This window comes from Ranitomeya variabilis, chromosome 2 (assembly GCF_051348905.1).
Source record: "Ranitomeya variabilis isolate aRanVar5 chromosome 2, aRanVar5.hap1, whole genome shotgun sequence".
Classification (NCBI taxonomy): Eukaryota; Metazoa; Chordata; class Amphibia; order Anura; family Dendrobatidae; genus Ranitomeya; species Ranitomeya variabilis.
The window spans coordinates 412,701,706-412,717,236 of record NC_135233.1 but is presented as its reverse complement, the minus strand read 5'-3'; the positions used below and the strand labels follow the sequence as shown (position 1 = coordinate 412,717,236).

The 15,531-nt window shown below is 45.2% G+C and overlaps 1 protein-coding gene across 3 annotated transcripts in view; it reads left to right on the top strand.

Moving 5' to 3' along the window:
- LOC143806300 (death domain-containing protein CRADD-like) overlaps positions 1-2,953 on the top strand; it is an 89,299-nt gene extending 86,346 nt beyond the window's left edge. For all 3 annotated transcript variants that reach the window (XM_077286539.1, XM_077286541.1, XM_077286540.1), the window contains exon 2: positions 2,198-2,953. In XM_077286539.1, the coding sequence (XP_077142654.1) occupies positions 2,198-2,811 (614 nt within the window). In that variant the 3' untranslated portion in view covers positions 2,812-2,953. The remainder of the gene's footprint in view (positions 1-2,197) is intronic.
- The last annotated feature ends 12,578 nt before the right edge of the window (positions 2,954-15,531 follow it).

The following is a 15,531-nucleotide window of genomic DNA, read 5'->3' as shown; positions in this document are numbered from 1 at the left end:
TGGCTATTGGGCACGCTGCAGTGAGGGCAATATAACTACTGCCACTCAGGCGGGAACAATATCAATGCCGTCTGTCGCTACCAGGTTTACCAAACACGCAGGACAAATCAGCTGCCACCAGCTCCAATTTCATAATTAATAACGGGGCCAGAACCAACCCCAATTAGTAGCGTAATTCACTTCAGAGGATGTGACAATACGTTATAGAGCAAGGAGGAACAAAGCTAGTAAGTTTATATATTTTACTCCAAAAAGGTAGGCAGTGTTTACAAAAGGGTAAAAGAATATTATAAAAGAAGAAAAGTATCGTATGTACAAACAATTACAAATAAAAAGGGATTAAAGTTGAAAAAACACAGTTCCTTATGTCATTTCATAGCAGAACATGCGGTGCCGGGGAGGGGCGATACATCAAAATGCAGTACAGAGCATCTCTCAGCTAGCTTCCTGGTCAAAGGCTAGTGAATAATGAGCTCTCACGGTCTTATACCGACGGTCTTGATCGTGATATCACTGAGTGGGCAAAGCTATGGAATGCACTCCTACTTTCTCAGAGGGACTCAGAGTTATGGAACATTCATATCCACCGTAGCTCCAGGATGCAACCTCATATAGTGATGACGGAATTACCATTGACCTTGTTTTACGACTAGCACTCTATTAAGACCAAACATGACCTGGCTATGCACCGCGAGTAAGCAGTAATTCTTTTCTCGGATACCAAGGGTACAGGAAATTGGAAAACACACTGTCTGATGGCCTGGCCGATGCACCTACCAAATATATAACTTTCATATCTCTATCACTAATTGGGGTCAAGTTATGCCTTACTATTAAGTTTGTACATGAACAAAAGCACATGGTTTCAGACAAAGGACAATTTTCTGCACACTCCTGCATACGAGAGGGAGGGTGGACAGAGTCCTACACTGGAGTTTCATGTTACAGTTGTATTGTCAGCAGGGAGCAAGAGTTGGGAGGAAGGGGGGGTCGGAAAGCCCTCAGTGTGTCTGTGCTCAGCTTTAATGGATGTAGCAGAGCTCAGTGTGCGTGATTATAGACAATCAAATATATATATATTCCTGACAGTCCCATGACTGTTATGTTACAAAAAGTCCTGCTTCAGTTGTAACCTCAGTAAGTGCACTGATAATGCAGAATCTATATTATCAGAGCAGCACTGGGCTTGAAGGAAGAAGGCCTTGGAAATTGCCCTACTCTAATACCGGGCAAGTGAGCTCCAGTTGCTGATGTTAGGCTACGTTCACATTTGCTTTGTTGGGCGTTGCGTCGGCGACGCAACGCACAACGCATGCAAAACGCATTGTTTTGTGACGCATGCGTCCTTTTTTGGCATGTTTCTTGACGCACAAAAAATGCAACTTGCTGCGTCCTCTGCGTCCTGATGCTTGCGCCAAAAAAACGCATGCATCACAAAACGCAGCACAACGCATGTCCATGCGCCCCCCATGTTAAATATAGGGGCGCATGACGCATGCGTCGCCGCAGCTGCGCCTGACGCAACGCAAATGTGAACGTAGCCTTAGAAGTAAGTGTTAATACCACCGCTGTGTGAGGCCGGTTCAGAGCTGAGCATGCGCGACGGGGCAGTTACAGAAAGAATGGTATCACGTGTTCGGGAGTGTGGCCGTGGCTTGATCATAGAGAAGGGAGCGCTGGGCCAAGTGTTCCTTTGTATGGGAGGCTCAGGAGACCCCTATTTATTGTGTGTGGGGGGGGGCTGTAGCATTGGCGCTGTGAGTGAAGCATTACATGTTAATAAATTGCTCAGAACCTGTTCCGTAATGTAATTCCTGGTTTGGCTGAAGTTCTTGACTGATTATGGCGCGTGTAGCTTCAGATGTATTTTATTTGTGGTTGTGGCGTTGGGAGTTATCAGTGGTGTGTAGACACATCACATGTTTTCCAGTAAGGCCATGTTCACACAGCCTGTGACTATGCCTCCGTCTGCCATTACCTGAAGCTGGTCCATGAATCAGATTAGCGCATGCTGGATTTGTTTTCTCATGGAGTTTAGGTCGGTGTGAGAAGATGGCCCATGTGCACTGATATAACGGCTAACGTTAGGGCTATGTACTGTCTGTTCTCCACACGGACAAATACAAATAATGTGTTTGTGTGAACATACGACCCCCTCATACTGAGCATGCGTAAGTAATGAAAATTCTGCTTGTAGTCCTACAGGATCTGTACTACACGATGGATCCTACACATCGGGACGTTCTCCGGAGGATGCGGCTGGACCTCTGCTCGCAAGGACTGGCTGAGGGACTGGTGCCTCAGTACTTGTTCCAGGAAGGTGTCATCACAAGTGAGCAACTTGAGGAGATTACCTCGCAGGCCACTAGTCAGAGACGGGCCATGAAGCTGCTGGATGTTCTTCCTACCCGAGGGCCTAAGGCATTTGATGTTTTTTTAGCATCCTTATCTGAATTTCCATGGATCCATAATAAATTAGAGGAAATATGCAAAGAAAGTTTGGTAGGAAAAACATCCGATCTGCCTCATAACATCAAAGACATCTGCCCCAGCGATAAACAGCTCAGCATTTTGGCAGATCATCTGGGTGCCGAATGGGAAAAAGTACTTGGCTATCTAGGACTGGATCATGTGGACCTCTACAAATGTAAAGCACAGCATCCTTACTGTGTGCACTCACAAGCAATGGAAGGGTTAATCAAATGGAAGCAGCAAAGTGGACGGAAAGCGACAGTGCAAGGTCTGTGGGAAGCTTTACAGGCCGCAGACGTCCATCCTTCAGCACTGAATACCATACTGAAATTATCCTGAGGATCCGGGCAGATCAATCTAAGATCTACAGGGATCCGACATTTTTGCCTGGAAAGTTGTAAAGAGTTAACTAAACCTTTTTAAATATTTTTTTTCATATTTTATTGCTCTATTATTTAAAGCCAGATTTGTGGTGGTCCTGCTCCTCATACCCTACCGATTGCTCTGTCTCCCCTGATAGTGGACAGGTCAGAACACAGGTGCGCACACAACTCAAGAGTACGGAGTGAGCAGAAAACATGCTACAGAGCCTGCGCTTCCTATGGAACACATACCCCGCTCAACCTGGAACACGCGCAACCAGTGGCATGCTCAGACGGGCACGTGCAGCTAGGAGCACGCTCAGCCAAGGGCACCTGCAGCTAGGAGCAGGATCAGCCAGGGGCACGTGCAGCTAGGAGCATGCTCAGCCAAGGGCACGCATAGCCAGGGGCACGCGCAGCTAGTGGCACGTGCACCTGGGAGCAGGATCAGCCAAGGGCACCTGCAGCTAGCAGCAGGATCAGCCAGGAGCACACTCAGCCAGGGGTATGCTCAGCCAGGGGAACGCGCAGCTAGGAGCACGCTCAGCCAAGGGTACCTGCAGCCAGGAGCAGGATCAGCCAGGAGCACACTCAGCCAGGGACATGTGCAGCTAGGAGCATGCTCAGCCAAGGGCACGCAAGCCAGGGGCACCTGCAGCTAGCAGCAGGATCAGCCAGGAGCATACAGAGCCAGGGACATGCTCAGCCAGGGACATGCTCAGCCAGGTGCACGTGCAGCTAGGAGCAGGCTTAGTCAGGAGCACACGCAGCCAGGGACACCTGCAGCCAGGGGCATACTTAGCCAGGAGCACGCTCAGCCATGGGCATGCGTAGCTAGGAGCACGCACGGCCAGGAGCACGATCAACCAGGGGCATGCTCATCTCGGAGAGCTCTCGGCCAGGCGCATGCGCAGCCAGGAGCTCTTGAGTTGTGCACCTGTTGAGGAACTGAGGTTGGAGCAATTAGTGATGGTTTCAGGACCTGGACCTTACTGATCTGCTTGTACTTATTAGTGCAATGAATGTAAAATACTTTTCACAGGCATAGCTACTCTTTAAGAGACTCTGTGATATGGATCTAAGGATCACTGATCTCTGGGCTTTTTCTCTTAAGTTGTAATGGCTGTTTCCCCTATATTAACCCTTACCAGAACCATACTGCTATACACCCGGCATCTGCTGCTAACGGCAGCAACCACAGTTGGCTCCGATCACTGCTGTTTAACCACTGAGGTGCCACAGTCATTCTCTGGAAGCCACTTCTAAATGTTTTTATCAAGCTCTTGTGCCCTGTCTGGGTCCCATCGCACTGACAGGGTGCCGGATTAGCATGGCAGTTGGAGCCATCTGAAGACCCTCTTTGCCACCATCTTTGTACTCCTTTGCCACACACTGGGCTTTTTTGCAGATCCTCACATGTATTCCATACTGCGATCCTGAAGCCTCCAATATCTGGTCAATTAGAGTTTTAAATCCCTTACGGGCAGGACGATTTTTCATTTTGGTCCTTTCATTGAGTCCTTTTTTGCGGGACACGTTCTGTCTTAAATAATGTTATTCAAACAATGTTAAAAAAAATTCCAGGTGGAATGAAATTGTGAAAGAAGAAGCACAACTTCACCATTGTTTTGGGGTATTTATGGCATTCTTTGTATGGTGATAACAGCCTGGAATCCTGATTCTCTGGGTCATATGATTGCCACAATAGCTAATTTCCATGAATTCTTATGTTAATATTAATTTTATGTGTTTAATGAGAATTTGTGAGGTGTTTTGCCCAAACCACGGGCAGCGTGAATCAGATTACAGCCAAGTATAGGATTCTCACAAATGCTGCGGCTTCTCCCCCTCACGTGTACAAGAAGAGAGACCTGTCAATCACCGAGAGGTGCTGGGAGGGAAGAGCTGGCCGGGGGAGTCCCAGACTATTCCGGTCCCTGGTTCTGAAATGCCGGAACGTTTTAGAGATTAATATCCCTGGCTGCAATCAGGCTGTTATGGGGAAAATAACTATCCCGTAGCAATTAAAGCTGCGGTAAAGAGAAGTGCTACATGTATAAAATCAATCTAAATCTTTATTAAAGGTATAAAATACACAATACATATAACCGTGAACAAACATAGAGTAGTAATGTGTATAGCGGGTGTGCCTCATTTTGTATGCTGTGATCACGCCGTGTCATGCTGCACGTTGGCATCTTTACTATCGAGGCACCGTTAGTTTTTATGTATTCGAAGGCTTTTCCTTTGAATAGGTGGTCACATGATGACGTATGTCCTATTCCCCCACCCCTTGAATTGTAATGGATAGATGGCTACCTATGCTGCCGCTTTTGCTGTGTGGGGAGATGCGTTGTCCTCGGTTGGGGATGTGTGCCCTGTTTCCGTGTATGTATGATGACTTTGTCGCTTCGCATTTCTGCAGTCCTTGCGGTTTAGGCTTTTCCGGTCTCTATGCACTGAATGTGAATGGGCGGTCACTTATGATGTATGCTCCTTTTCCCCGCCCCTCTAACCTTAATGGATAGATGGCTGTATTTAATGCATGACGCTCACCGTACAGACACCCCCCCAGGAAGAAGCGTGCCACTGGGCAGAGCACTTTTCCAAGAGCGGTAGCGACACAGGTAATATGTGCAGGGCACTTGCGAGTTCATTCTTTTATACTTACTATTGGTGCACTCTTAGCAAGTCTGAGCCCGCAGGTTTAGCGATGTGGGTGGCATGTTGGGCTCATTTGAGTTTGTAAGGACTGCATGTAATTATATGCACCGGTTCACAGCATGCTTTGGTTCAATCTTTAACTCCTGTCATTGCCTGTCCATATAGTAGCAATTTCTAAAGGTTTGATTGTACTGAAAGGCTTTTTTGTCAAGGAGATCTCACTTCATGTGCAGTAGTTATTACCTGCGTATTCAATAGCTAACCAGCTCTTGTTGACCCTATTTATATGTAGTTTGTTTGAGGCACCTTACTCTATGCTTGTTCGTTGTTATATTTATTGTACATTGTATACCTTTAATAAAGATTTAGATTGATTTTATACATGTTGCACTTCTCTTTACCACAGCTTTAATTGCTACGGGATAGTTATGTTCTAGTTATATATGAAGTGTTGCTTATTCCCTGGTTGGGATTATGGGCTTGGGTATTATGCTTACCGTACTTGTTATGGGGAAAAACCTTATAGAAAATCATCCCGGTCAGAACAATCATGGCAATACCTTTCAGATCATCCTTACTGCTCAGTGAATGTCATAAAAAATACCCCCCAAAATGGAGGAACTGAGGGTTTTTCATGTGGATTTGTTTCTGTTTTTCAGCACATCATATGGTAATGTGAACGTGGTCATTCAGATCTACATTAACACAAACGTCAAAAAGGGATTAAAAAGCGGAAACATGAATTTGTGCTGAGAGGGGAACAGGCAGACACTCTGCAGAGTCTCCTCATAGACGTGTGGTGAACCTTCCAGGAAAAAGTTCCACTGTAAGGAATGCACACCACAATGCTATTTATAAGAAGGAAAAACTTTATTAACAATAAGTTAAAACATGCTTAAAACCAAAGCAGTGTTCCCCCCATGCATGATATAATGATTGTGGAGAAACGGGGGTCAGTGGGTCCTCACATCCGCTGGCCCGGCTGTCTTTAGCAAGACTGCAAGGACCAGGGCTCATACCACTGAATGCCCATTCTATCTCCCGGTGGGCAATACACTACACAGACAACACTGGGTTAAGGTAAAACAGTGTGGCAATACTTTATTGAACCACAACACACAATAGCAAACAGAACAATCTCAGCAATTACCCCAAGATGGTGCAAATTACAGGGCCTCACCCTTCCGCTGACTCGCCAGGATAATGGCAGATGTTACGTCAGAGCTCCCAGGGTCGCTACTCCATCTGTGGTATTCACGCAGAGAGGAGATAACAACAATCGTAGGGAGATATCCGGGAGCAGTCCTGTGTTCTTTCAGCCGGGTCTGAGATACCCTCAGCTGAGATCCTGAAAAGCGTTTTTAACTAGAAGAAAAGAAGTCTCTTTTTTCCCTGAGACCTGTAAGCTATTTTTAGATTTACCCAGTGTCCTTCAGTCCAACATCAAGTTAAGGTAAACAATGGTGATGAGATCAAGTAGCACTACTTGACCAGTCAATCTATTTGCACAGTCTTTCCATCTCTGCTTTCGAAGTCAGCAAGCTGGTTCCAGAATATAATATACACTATTAGCATATCAGCATACATCAATATACAAAGCTAAACACACACTATGTACAAGTGACTATTACAGACTTACACAGTATGTTAAATAGTATATCAGTTTGCAAATCTGTCTTCTTGACCCACCAGACATAAACATTTAAATCCACAAGCCAATATACAGATAAAAAGTCAGTTCTTTTTGGTTTGCAAAAACATGGTTGTCTGGGAAATTAAGATAAAATCTGGTTTCTTCACAATGATCACAAGCAATAAATGCAGTAAACAAAAGGCCCCTGAACCTCCGACACGTGAGGACATACACACATCACGTCTTCCCTCAGGTTCTTTTCTCTGGAATAAATCATTTATCAGTGGAAATGGTGCACATTTTTCCTTTTCATTAAAGACTTTCTTTTACACTGTTTTTTCAACTGTACATAACAGCAATTTCATCCAAGTGTTGAAAACAAAAACGCGTAAAATGCAAAATGTTGGTCATTGACCTTAGTAATCAGCGTTATCAGTCAATCAGTGGAGAAGATAACACAACCCACCATTTACACCACCATACTATGTATGAGCCGGACAACACAACATCTGACATGGCTGTAATGGAGCAGACTGTCATCAGAGATCTTCACACTTGCCTTCCCTCACACCGGACAGTAGCTTTTCTAACATATTCTTCATAGAAGATCTAAAACAGCTCACCTGGACGGCTGACGTCGTGTGGCAGCTCAGCAGGATTCTGGGTAGGTATTCATGGCTGCTAGGGGACATTGGCTGTGTCCATAACATGGCAGTTACTTTCCTAGCCTGACAGCATTTGCTGAATACCAATGGTTGTGCCTCCTCTGCCACACCTTCACCCTTGTACCCTCGTAGCCACATCACAGTAGTATTTCAGATGTGAACATCGTCCACTTATATTAGCAAGAATTGACGACCATCTACGAAAGCGACGTCCTGTGCATGTCCCTGTGTCATGATATCTCCGCGTCAGTCACCCGGGACTTTCTGCTGGACTCACCGAGGTCAGGTGAGTTTGTGCTTACGTGGTGTGGGCTACTAAGAGGCCCCTAATAAAGAACCGGGGTTTCGTAGGGACCCATGATACAGAGGGGCTACTAAGGGACCCATAATACAGTGTAGGGGCTATGAAGGGACCCCATATGCAGAGTGGGGGCTTCTAAGGGAGCCATGATACAGTGTGTGGGGGCTACTAAGGGACCCCTCATAGTGAGCCATGATATAGTGTCTGGCCTACTAAGGAGCCTCATAAATAGTGCAGGCTTCTAAGATAGCCATTATAAGGTGGGGGCTTCTAAGGGAGTCATGATACAGTGTCTGGGCTACTAAGGGACCCCTCATATAGAAAGGGGGCTTAAAAGAAAGCCATGATATGGTGGGGGCTACTAAGGGGCCCCTCATACAGAGTGAGAGCTTCTAAGGGAGCCATGATCTAGTGAGGGCTACTAAGGAGCCCCTCATGCAGTGTTGATGTCACTAAGGGAGCCATGATGCAGTGTGTGGGGGCCCCTCATGCAGAGTGAGGGCTCCTAAGGGAGCCATGATACAGTGTTGCGGTTACTACAGGACCCCTCATACAGAGTGAGGTCTTCTAAGGGGGCCATGATACAGTGTGTGGGCTACTAAGGGACCCATAATACAGAGTGGGGGCTTGTAAAGGAGCCATAATGCAGTGTGGCGGCTAATATAGGACCCCTCATACAGAGTGGGGGCTTCTAAGGGAGTTATGATACTGTTTGGGCAATACTAAGGGGTCCCTCATACAGAGTGAGGGCTACAAAGGGAGCCATTATACAGTGTGGGGGTTACTAAGGGACCCATCATACAGAGTGGGGGCCATGATGCAGTGTGACAGCTACTACAGGACCCCTCATACAGAGTAAGGGCTTGTAAGAGCCATAATACAGTGGGGTCTACTAAGGGGCCCCTCGTACATAGTGGGGTCTTCTAAGACAGCCATGATACAGTGTGGCAGGTAGAAGGAAACATGGATATTGACCGCGTTGCTGTAGAAATCACAATCCCAGTATATGGATAAAGAAATTGGTATTTTATTCACTATTCTCTCAATGCGTTTTGAAGTTCACATAGCTTCTTCCTCAGGAGACTTATGCATCTCCTCAGGAAGAAGGTATGTAAACTTCGAAACGCATTGAGAGAATAGTGAATAAAATACCAATTTTTTTTCTCCATATACTGGGGTTGTGATTTCTACAGCAGCGCGGTCAATATCCACCTTTCCTTCTATCTGCTATTGTGAATTGGTCAAATAGTTTGACCTGTGGATCTGCTGCAGCTGTTGGCTCTGATGAGTCCTATGGGCTTTTATAATATGGAAGACTAGGTGAGTGCAAACTGACATTTATTTTGAAACTATCATCAGATAAGACCCTACTTGCGCTTTTTCTCTCCTAGAGTGTGCTGTGTTTATGATACAGTGTGAGGGATACTAAGGCTACTTTCACACATCTGTTTTTTTTTGCATCAGGCACATTCCAGCGAATTTTTAAAAAAAGGATCCTTTTTTTTCCGCCGGATCCGTTTTTTTTTCATAGAGTTGTATTAGCGCCGAATTGCGCCTGATGTCCCAACGTTTCATCCGCTTTGTCCGTCAAAAATTATTTTTCCGGCGGATGGAGAAAACATCCAGAGGAACATTTTTTCTGTCTGGCGGAAAACCACACAGTGACTGATCCGGCCAAAAACATATGAAACGCAAGGAGAAATGGCCTAATCCGGCGGCCGGATCCAGTTTTTTTTTTACAGAAATCATGCATTTTCCATTCTGGAATCTCTCTCTCCTCCCCAGAACATGAAGTCTGTATTCCTCTGTGGAAAACACAAAACGGATCCAGCAGAAAAACGGATCCGTTGCATCAGTTTTTCACTATTTGCGACAGATCTGTTTTTTTTTTTTTAAAAAAGCCGGATTGTGCCTGAAACAAAAAACCTGATGTGTGAAAGTAGCCTTAGGGACACCTCGTACAGAGTGGAGGCCACTAAGGGAGTCATGAAACAGTGTGGAGGCTAATAAGGTGCCCCTCATACAGAGTGGGGGCTTCTAAGAGAGCCATGATACAGTGGGAGCTTCTAAGGTGCCCCCTCATAAGGAGTAGGGGCTTCCCTCATACAGAGTGAGGGCTTCTAAGCGAGCCATGATACAGTGGGAGCTACTAAGGTACCCCTCATACAGAGTGGGGGCTTCTAAGCGAGCCATGATACAGTGGGAGCTACTAAGATGCCCCCTCATACAGTGTGGTAGAAACTAAGTGGCCCCTCATAAATAGGGCTTCTAAGGGAGCCATGATACAGACTGGCGGCTCCTAATGAAGCCATGATACAGTGTGGGGCTTACTAAGGGATCCCTCATACAGAGTGGGGGATTCTAAGGAAGCCATGATACAGTGTGGGGGCTACTCTGGGATCTTTCATACAGAGTAGTGACTATTACAGGAGCCATGATACAGTGTGGAGGATACTAAGGGACCTCTCAAACAGTATGTACGATGATACAGTGTTGAACTACTAATGGGGAAATCTAACAGTTTAGGGAGAGCTGTGAGGATATCTTACTTGTAAATAGGGGAGCTGTGGGTATCGTGTGTGAAGACACGGGGGTCAGTGGGTGCTCTCGTATGCTGGCCCGAGAGTCGTCTGCTGGCCTGAGACAGTATACTAACCCCTTAGTAGCCACCAAACTGTTTGACTGCTCCAACATTGTATGATGGCCCCCACACTCTACAAAGACCTCATTATCTCCCCCAATGTATGAAGGACCTTCATTGTAATCTCACACTGTATGATGGCTCCTTAAATAGCCTACATATAGTATAACAAACAAGATAGTGCTCAATATAGTATAATGCACCCATAGGCCTTTAGTATAATGCACTCCCCATAGGCCTCTAGTATAATGCACTTCCCATAGGCCTCTAGTATAATGCACTCCCCATAGGCAGACTATAATGTATAATGCACCCCCATAGGCAGAATCTATATAGTATAATGCACCTCCACAGGCCTCAATAGTGTAATGCACCCCCATAAGAAGACTGTAGTTTATAATACACTCCTAATAGGCCTCCATATAGTAGAATGAACAAGATATAATGCACTCCCCATAGTCCTCTATATAGTATAATGTACTGCCCATAGGCACACTATATAGTATAATGCACTCGTCATAGGCCTCTAGTATAATGCACTCCCCATAGTCACACTCTATATATACTATAATGTACTCCCCATAGTCAAACTCCATATAGTATAATGCACTTCCCATAAGCAGACTTTATATAGTATAATGCACTCCCCATAGGCAGACTACATAGTACAATGCACCCCCATAGTCAGACTCTACATTGTATAATGCTCTCCCCATAGGCAGACTATCGTATAATGCACCCCCCTATATTGTAGAATGCACCCCCCATGGTAAACCTCTATATTGTATAATGCACTCCCCATAGGCAGACTCTATATTGTACAATGCACCCCCATAGGCCTCTATAGTATAAATGTGACGATAGTCACTTCTCACTGTCAAGCCGTGAGTCAGAGTGGTAAAGGAGTCCAAGGTGAGAAGCCAGGAGGGTACGTCATAAACAAAAGGAAGAGACAAAAAGCGTAGTAAGGTAACATTTCTGAGGTCAGAGTACCTTGAGGATAACGGATCGGAGCAGAAGGGATTAAACAGGCAGATGGTCAGAACGAAGTCCAATGTCAGGCAACAGATCAAGCATACAGAACTCAAGGCACGGAGCACAAACCACAAGCAGAATGTATGTCTGGCAGTGGTCTGGGAGAAGCCGCTCAGTTTAGTAGGCATGGCAATCACCCAAGATAGTGAACACTTGGATGCAGCCGACGCCTCCCAGTCACAGATTAGCTAGTTGAGCTGTCAATCAGCTCAGCACATCCCTGTACCGGATTGGATGGCCAAGCTGTCAGTAACTGCATCCCAGACACCCTGAGGGGTGCAACCATGACAGTACCTCCTCTTCTAGGGGGGCCACCAGACCCCCAAGCTTCCCAGGAAATTTTAGATGAAAGGCTCTGACAAAACGATTGGCCTTTACGTCTCGAGCAGGGACCAAGGATCACTCCTCTGGCCCGTAGCCACTAAAGTGGATGAGGTACTGGAGGGAATTATGGACTCTCTGAGAATCCACAACCCTCTGAACCTCATATTCCAGGCCACCGTCTACAGAAATCGGAGGAGGCAGGGATGAGGGGGACAATGCAGAAGGAACATACTCCTTTAATAGGGATTTATGGAATATGTTAGGGATGCAAAAGGATGGAGGAGGCATTAATCTAAATGCCACAGGATTGACCACCTCTAGGATCTAATATAGACCAAAAAACTTTGGACCCAACTTCACCAACAGCACTTTAAGTTTAATGTTCCTAGATGACAACCAAACCTTATCCCCAATCTTAAAAACAGGACCCACCGACCGTCTTCTATCGGCCTTTCGTTTTTGGCAAACCTAGGCAGTCCCATTATTCTTTTGAACCTCCCTCCAGATATCCCCAAGTCTTTGCACGGTGACCTCCACCCCTGAGCATTCGGAACTAATCCTAGAAAATTCGCCAAAATGAGGATGAAAACCATAATTACAGAAGAATAGTGAGGTTCCGGTAGATTGATTTACTTGACTGTTAAAAGCAAACTCAGCGAGAGGTAAAAACGAAGACCAGTCCTTCTGTCACGCTGCTACAAAATGTGTTCGAAATATTGATTTGTCCTCTCAGTCTGACCATTGGTTTCATGGTGATAAGCAGATGAAAATGACAGGTCAGTCCCTAGTTTATTGCAAAAAACGCTCCAAAATTTTGAGAAAAATTGTACTCACCCATAATGTTCAGGGGGAACCCATTTAACCTTATAATATGAGAAATAAACAACCCGGAGAGTGTCTCCGCACTAGGTAATCCTGACAAAGGAACAAAATGAGCTTGTCTGTTGAAACGATCAACTACCACCCAAATAGCAGTCTTCCCATCAGACAGAGGTAAATCTGTAATGAAATCCAAGGAAAAATGAGTCCATGGTCTTTCTGGAATAGGCAATGGAGCCAATTCCTCAGCCGGCCGGCTATGACTGACTTTGGCATGTGCACAGACTTCACAAGAAGGTATAGAATCTTTAATATCCTTATGCATGAATGGCTACCCAAAAAGTTGCTTTCCTTGTGGCAGTAACCCCAGGATGGCCACTTAAAATGGAATTCCTGTAACACCTGCAATCTTAGGTACACAGGCACAAATAATTTGGACCCTGGGGAAGTAGAAGGAGCCAACGACTGGGTTTTACGAATCTCCTCTTCCAGTTCTGAGGTTATCATAGACACCACAATACCCTGAGGAATAATGGAGGATGGAGGTTCTGGAGGAGAAATGGAATCTAGACTACGAGATAAAGCATCAGCTTTCACATTCTTAGACCCTGGCCTGAATGTAATAGAAAAATCAAATCGAGAGAAAAATAAGGACCATCTGGCCTATCCAGGAGTTAACCTTTTAGCCAATTCAATGTAAGCTAAATTCTTGTGATCCATGATCACCGTAACTGGATGAATTGCCCCCTCCAAAAAATGACTCCATTCCTCAAAGGCCAATTTGACAGCAAGTAACTCCTGATTCCCAATAATATAATTTCCGCTGGTGAAAATGTTTGAGAAAGAAAAGCACATGGGCGCAGGTTAGTCAGAGTTTTGGGCCCCTGCAATAAGATTGCCCCAACAGCGATCTCCGAAGCATCTACCTCCACAATGAACGGTTCTTGGAGATCGGGTTGGATCAGAATGGGTGCGGGCATAAAACACTCTTTTAATCTTTCAAAAGCCCTGAAAGCACCCGGCAACCAAACCTTGGATTCGCCCCCTTACGTGTAAGGTCAGTAAGTGGTTTAGCAGTCTGTGAAAACCCCTTAATAAATTTTCTATAATAGTTGGCGAATTCCAGAAAATGCTGCAAAGCCTTAAGATCACAAGGTCACACCCAATCAATTAAATCAATTATGGCCTGCACCTTCCCAGGGTCTATGCTGACAAGATAAACCTGAAGAAAGAGATCTGCACAGAAAAAATAATAATTACAGAGTATACAAGGTAACCACTTTATTAGTTCAGGTATGCATATATTATGTTCATTTTCCAAAGACATATTTACTTATTAGCAAATTATATATATGTATATTATCTCATCATTTTTTTTTTTACTTTTGTGCATCATACAACCATCACCAAGATAGGGCGGGAATTAATGCGGTGCTGTCATGGTGTCTTTGGTCTCATGTGCACTGTGCCTTCCTGCTATAAAACTCCACCCCAGCCTTCAGTCTGTGCTAGAGTATTCTGCCTTGCATCCAGCTCCTGATGACTCCCTGGCTTTGCACCTGCTCCTGTGAACCTGTGTGGAGATCCTGCTACTCTGCTCTGAGTTCCTGCTGCATACACCAGTTCCAGTAATCCTCCTTCATCTGCTGTTTACTTCCATCTGCATTTGCTGGACATGTAAGCTGTTTCTGCTCTGCAAAAACCTGAGACTATTAACCAGGCCTCCCTGGTTGAGCTAAGATATGATTTGAACTGCCTTATAAGCATATCTATCTGTGTTTGGACTAAGACAAGGATTTATTTGTGTCAAGTATCCTCAAGAATAACTGTGCTTCATAGAATTTCTGCGTGATTGCATTTTCCTCTGAAGTTTCCTATAGACTGCTAAGCTGCGTTTAATATTTTCACCAAGTGTTGTGGACTTGAGTTTCTCTCTGCACCTGTTTGAATCACCGTGTTATAATATAGACTTTACCACTTATAAAACTGTGTCCTGTAGTTGTCTTGTTCCACGCGAAGAGTCTCCTGAGTTATCCCCTATAATTATTACAACACCTAACGCTCTTCCACTCAGCCCTCTTTCCTTATGCACTGCTCATTATGGCAGTGTCTTGCTGCCTCCCGTGTGTTTTCAGGTAGATATACCTAACACTCTTCCACCCATCCCGCTTTCCTTATGCACTGCTCATTATGGCAGTCTCTTGGTGCCTCCCCTGTATTTTCAGGTAGATATATTTAATGCTCTTCCATCCATGCCTCTTTACTTATGCACTCATTATGGCAGTCTCTTGCTGCCTCCCCTATATTTTAAGGTAGACATACTTAACGCTCTTCCAACCAGCTGTCTTTCCTTATGCACTGCTCATTATGGCAGTCTCTTGGTGCCTCCTGTGTGTTTTCAGGTAGATATACTTAACGCTCTTCCACCCAGCCCTCTTTCCTTATGCACTGCTCATTATGGCAGTCTCTTGGTGCCTCCTGTGTGTTTTCAGGTAGATATACTTAACGCTCTTCCACCCAGCCCTCTTTCCTTATGCACTGCTCATTATGGCAGTCTCTTGGTTCTTTCCGTGTGTTTTCAGGTAGATATACTTAATGCTCTTCCACCCATCCCT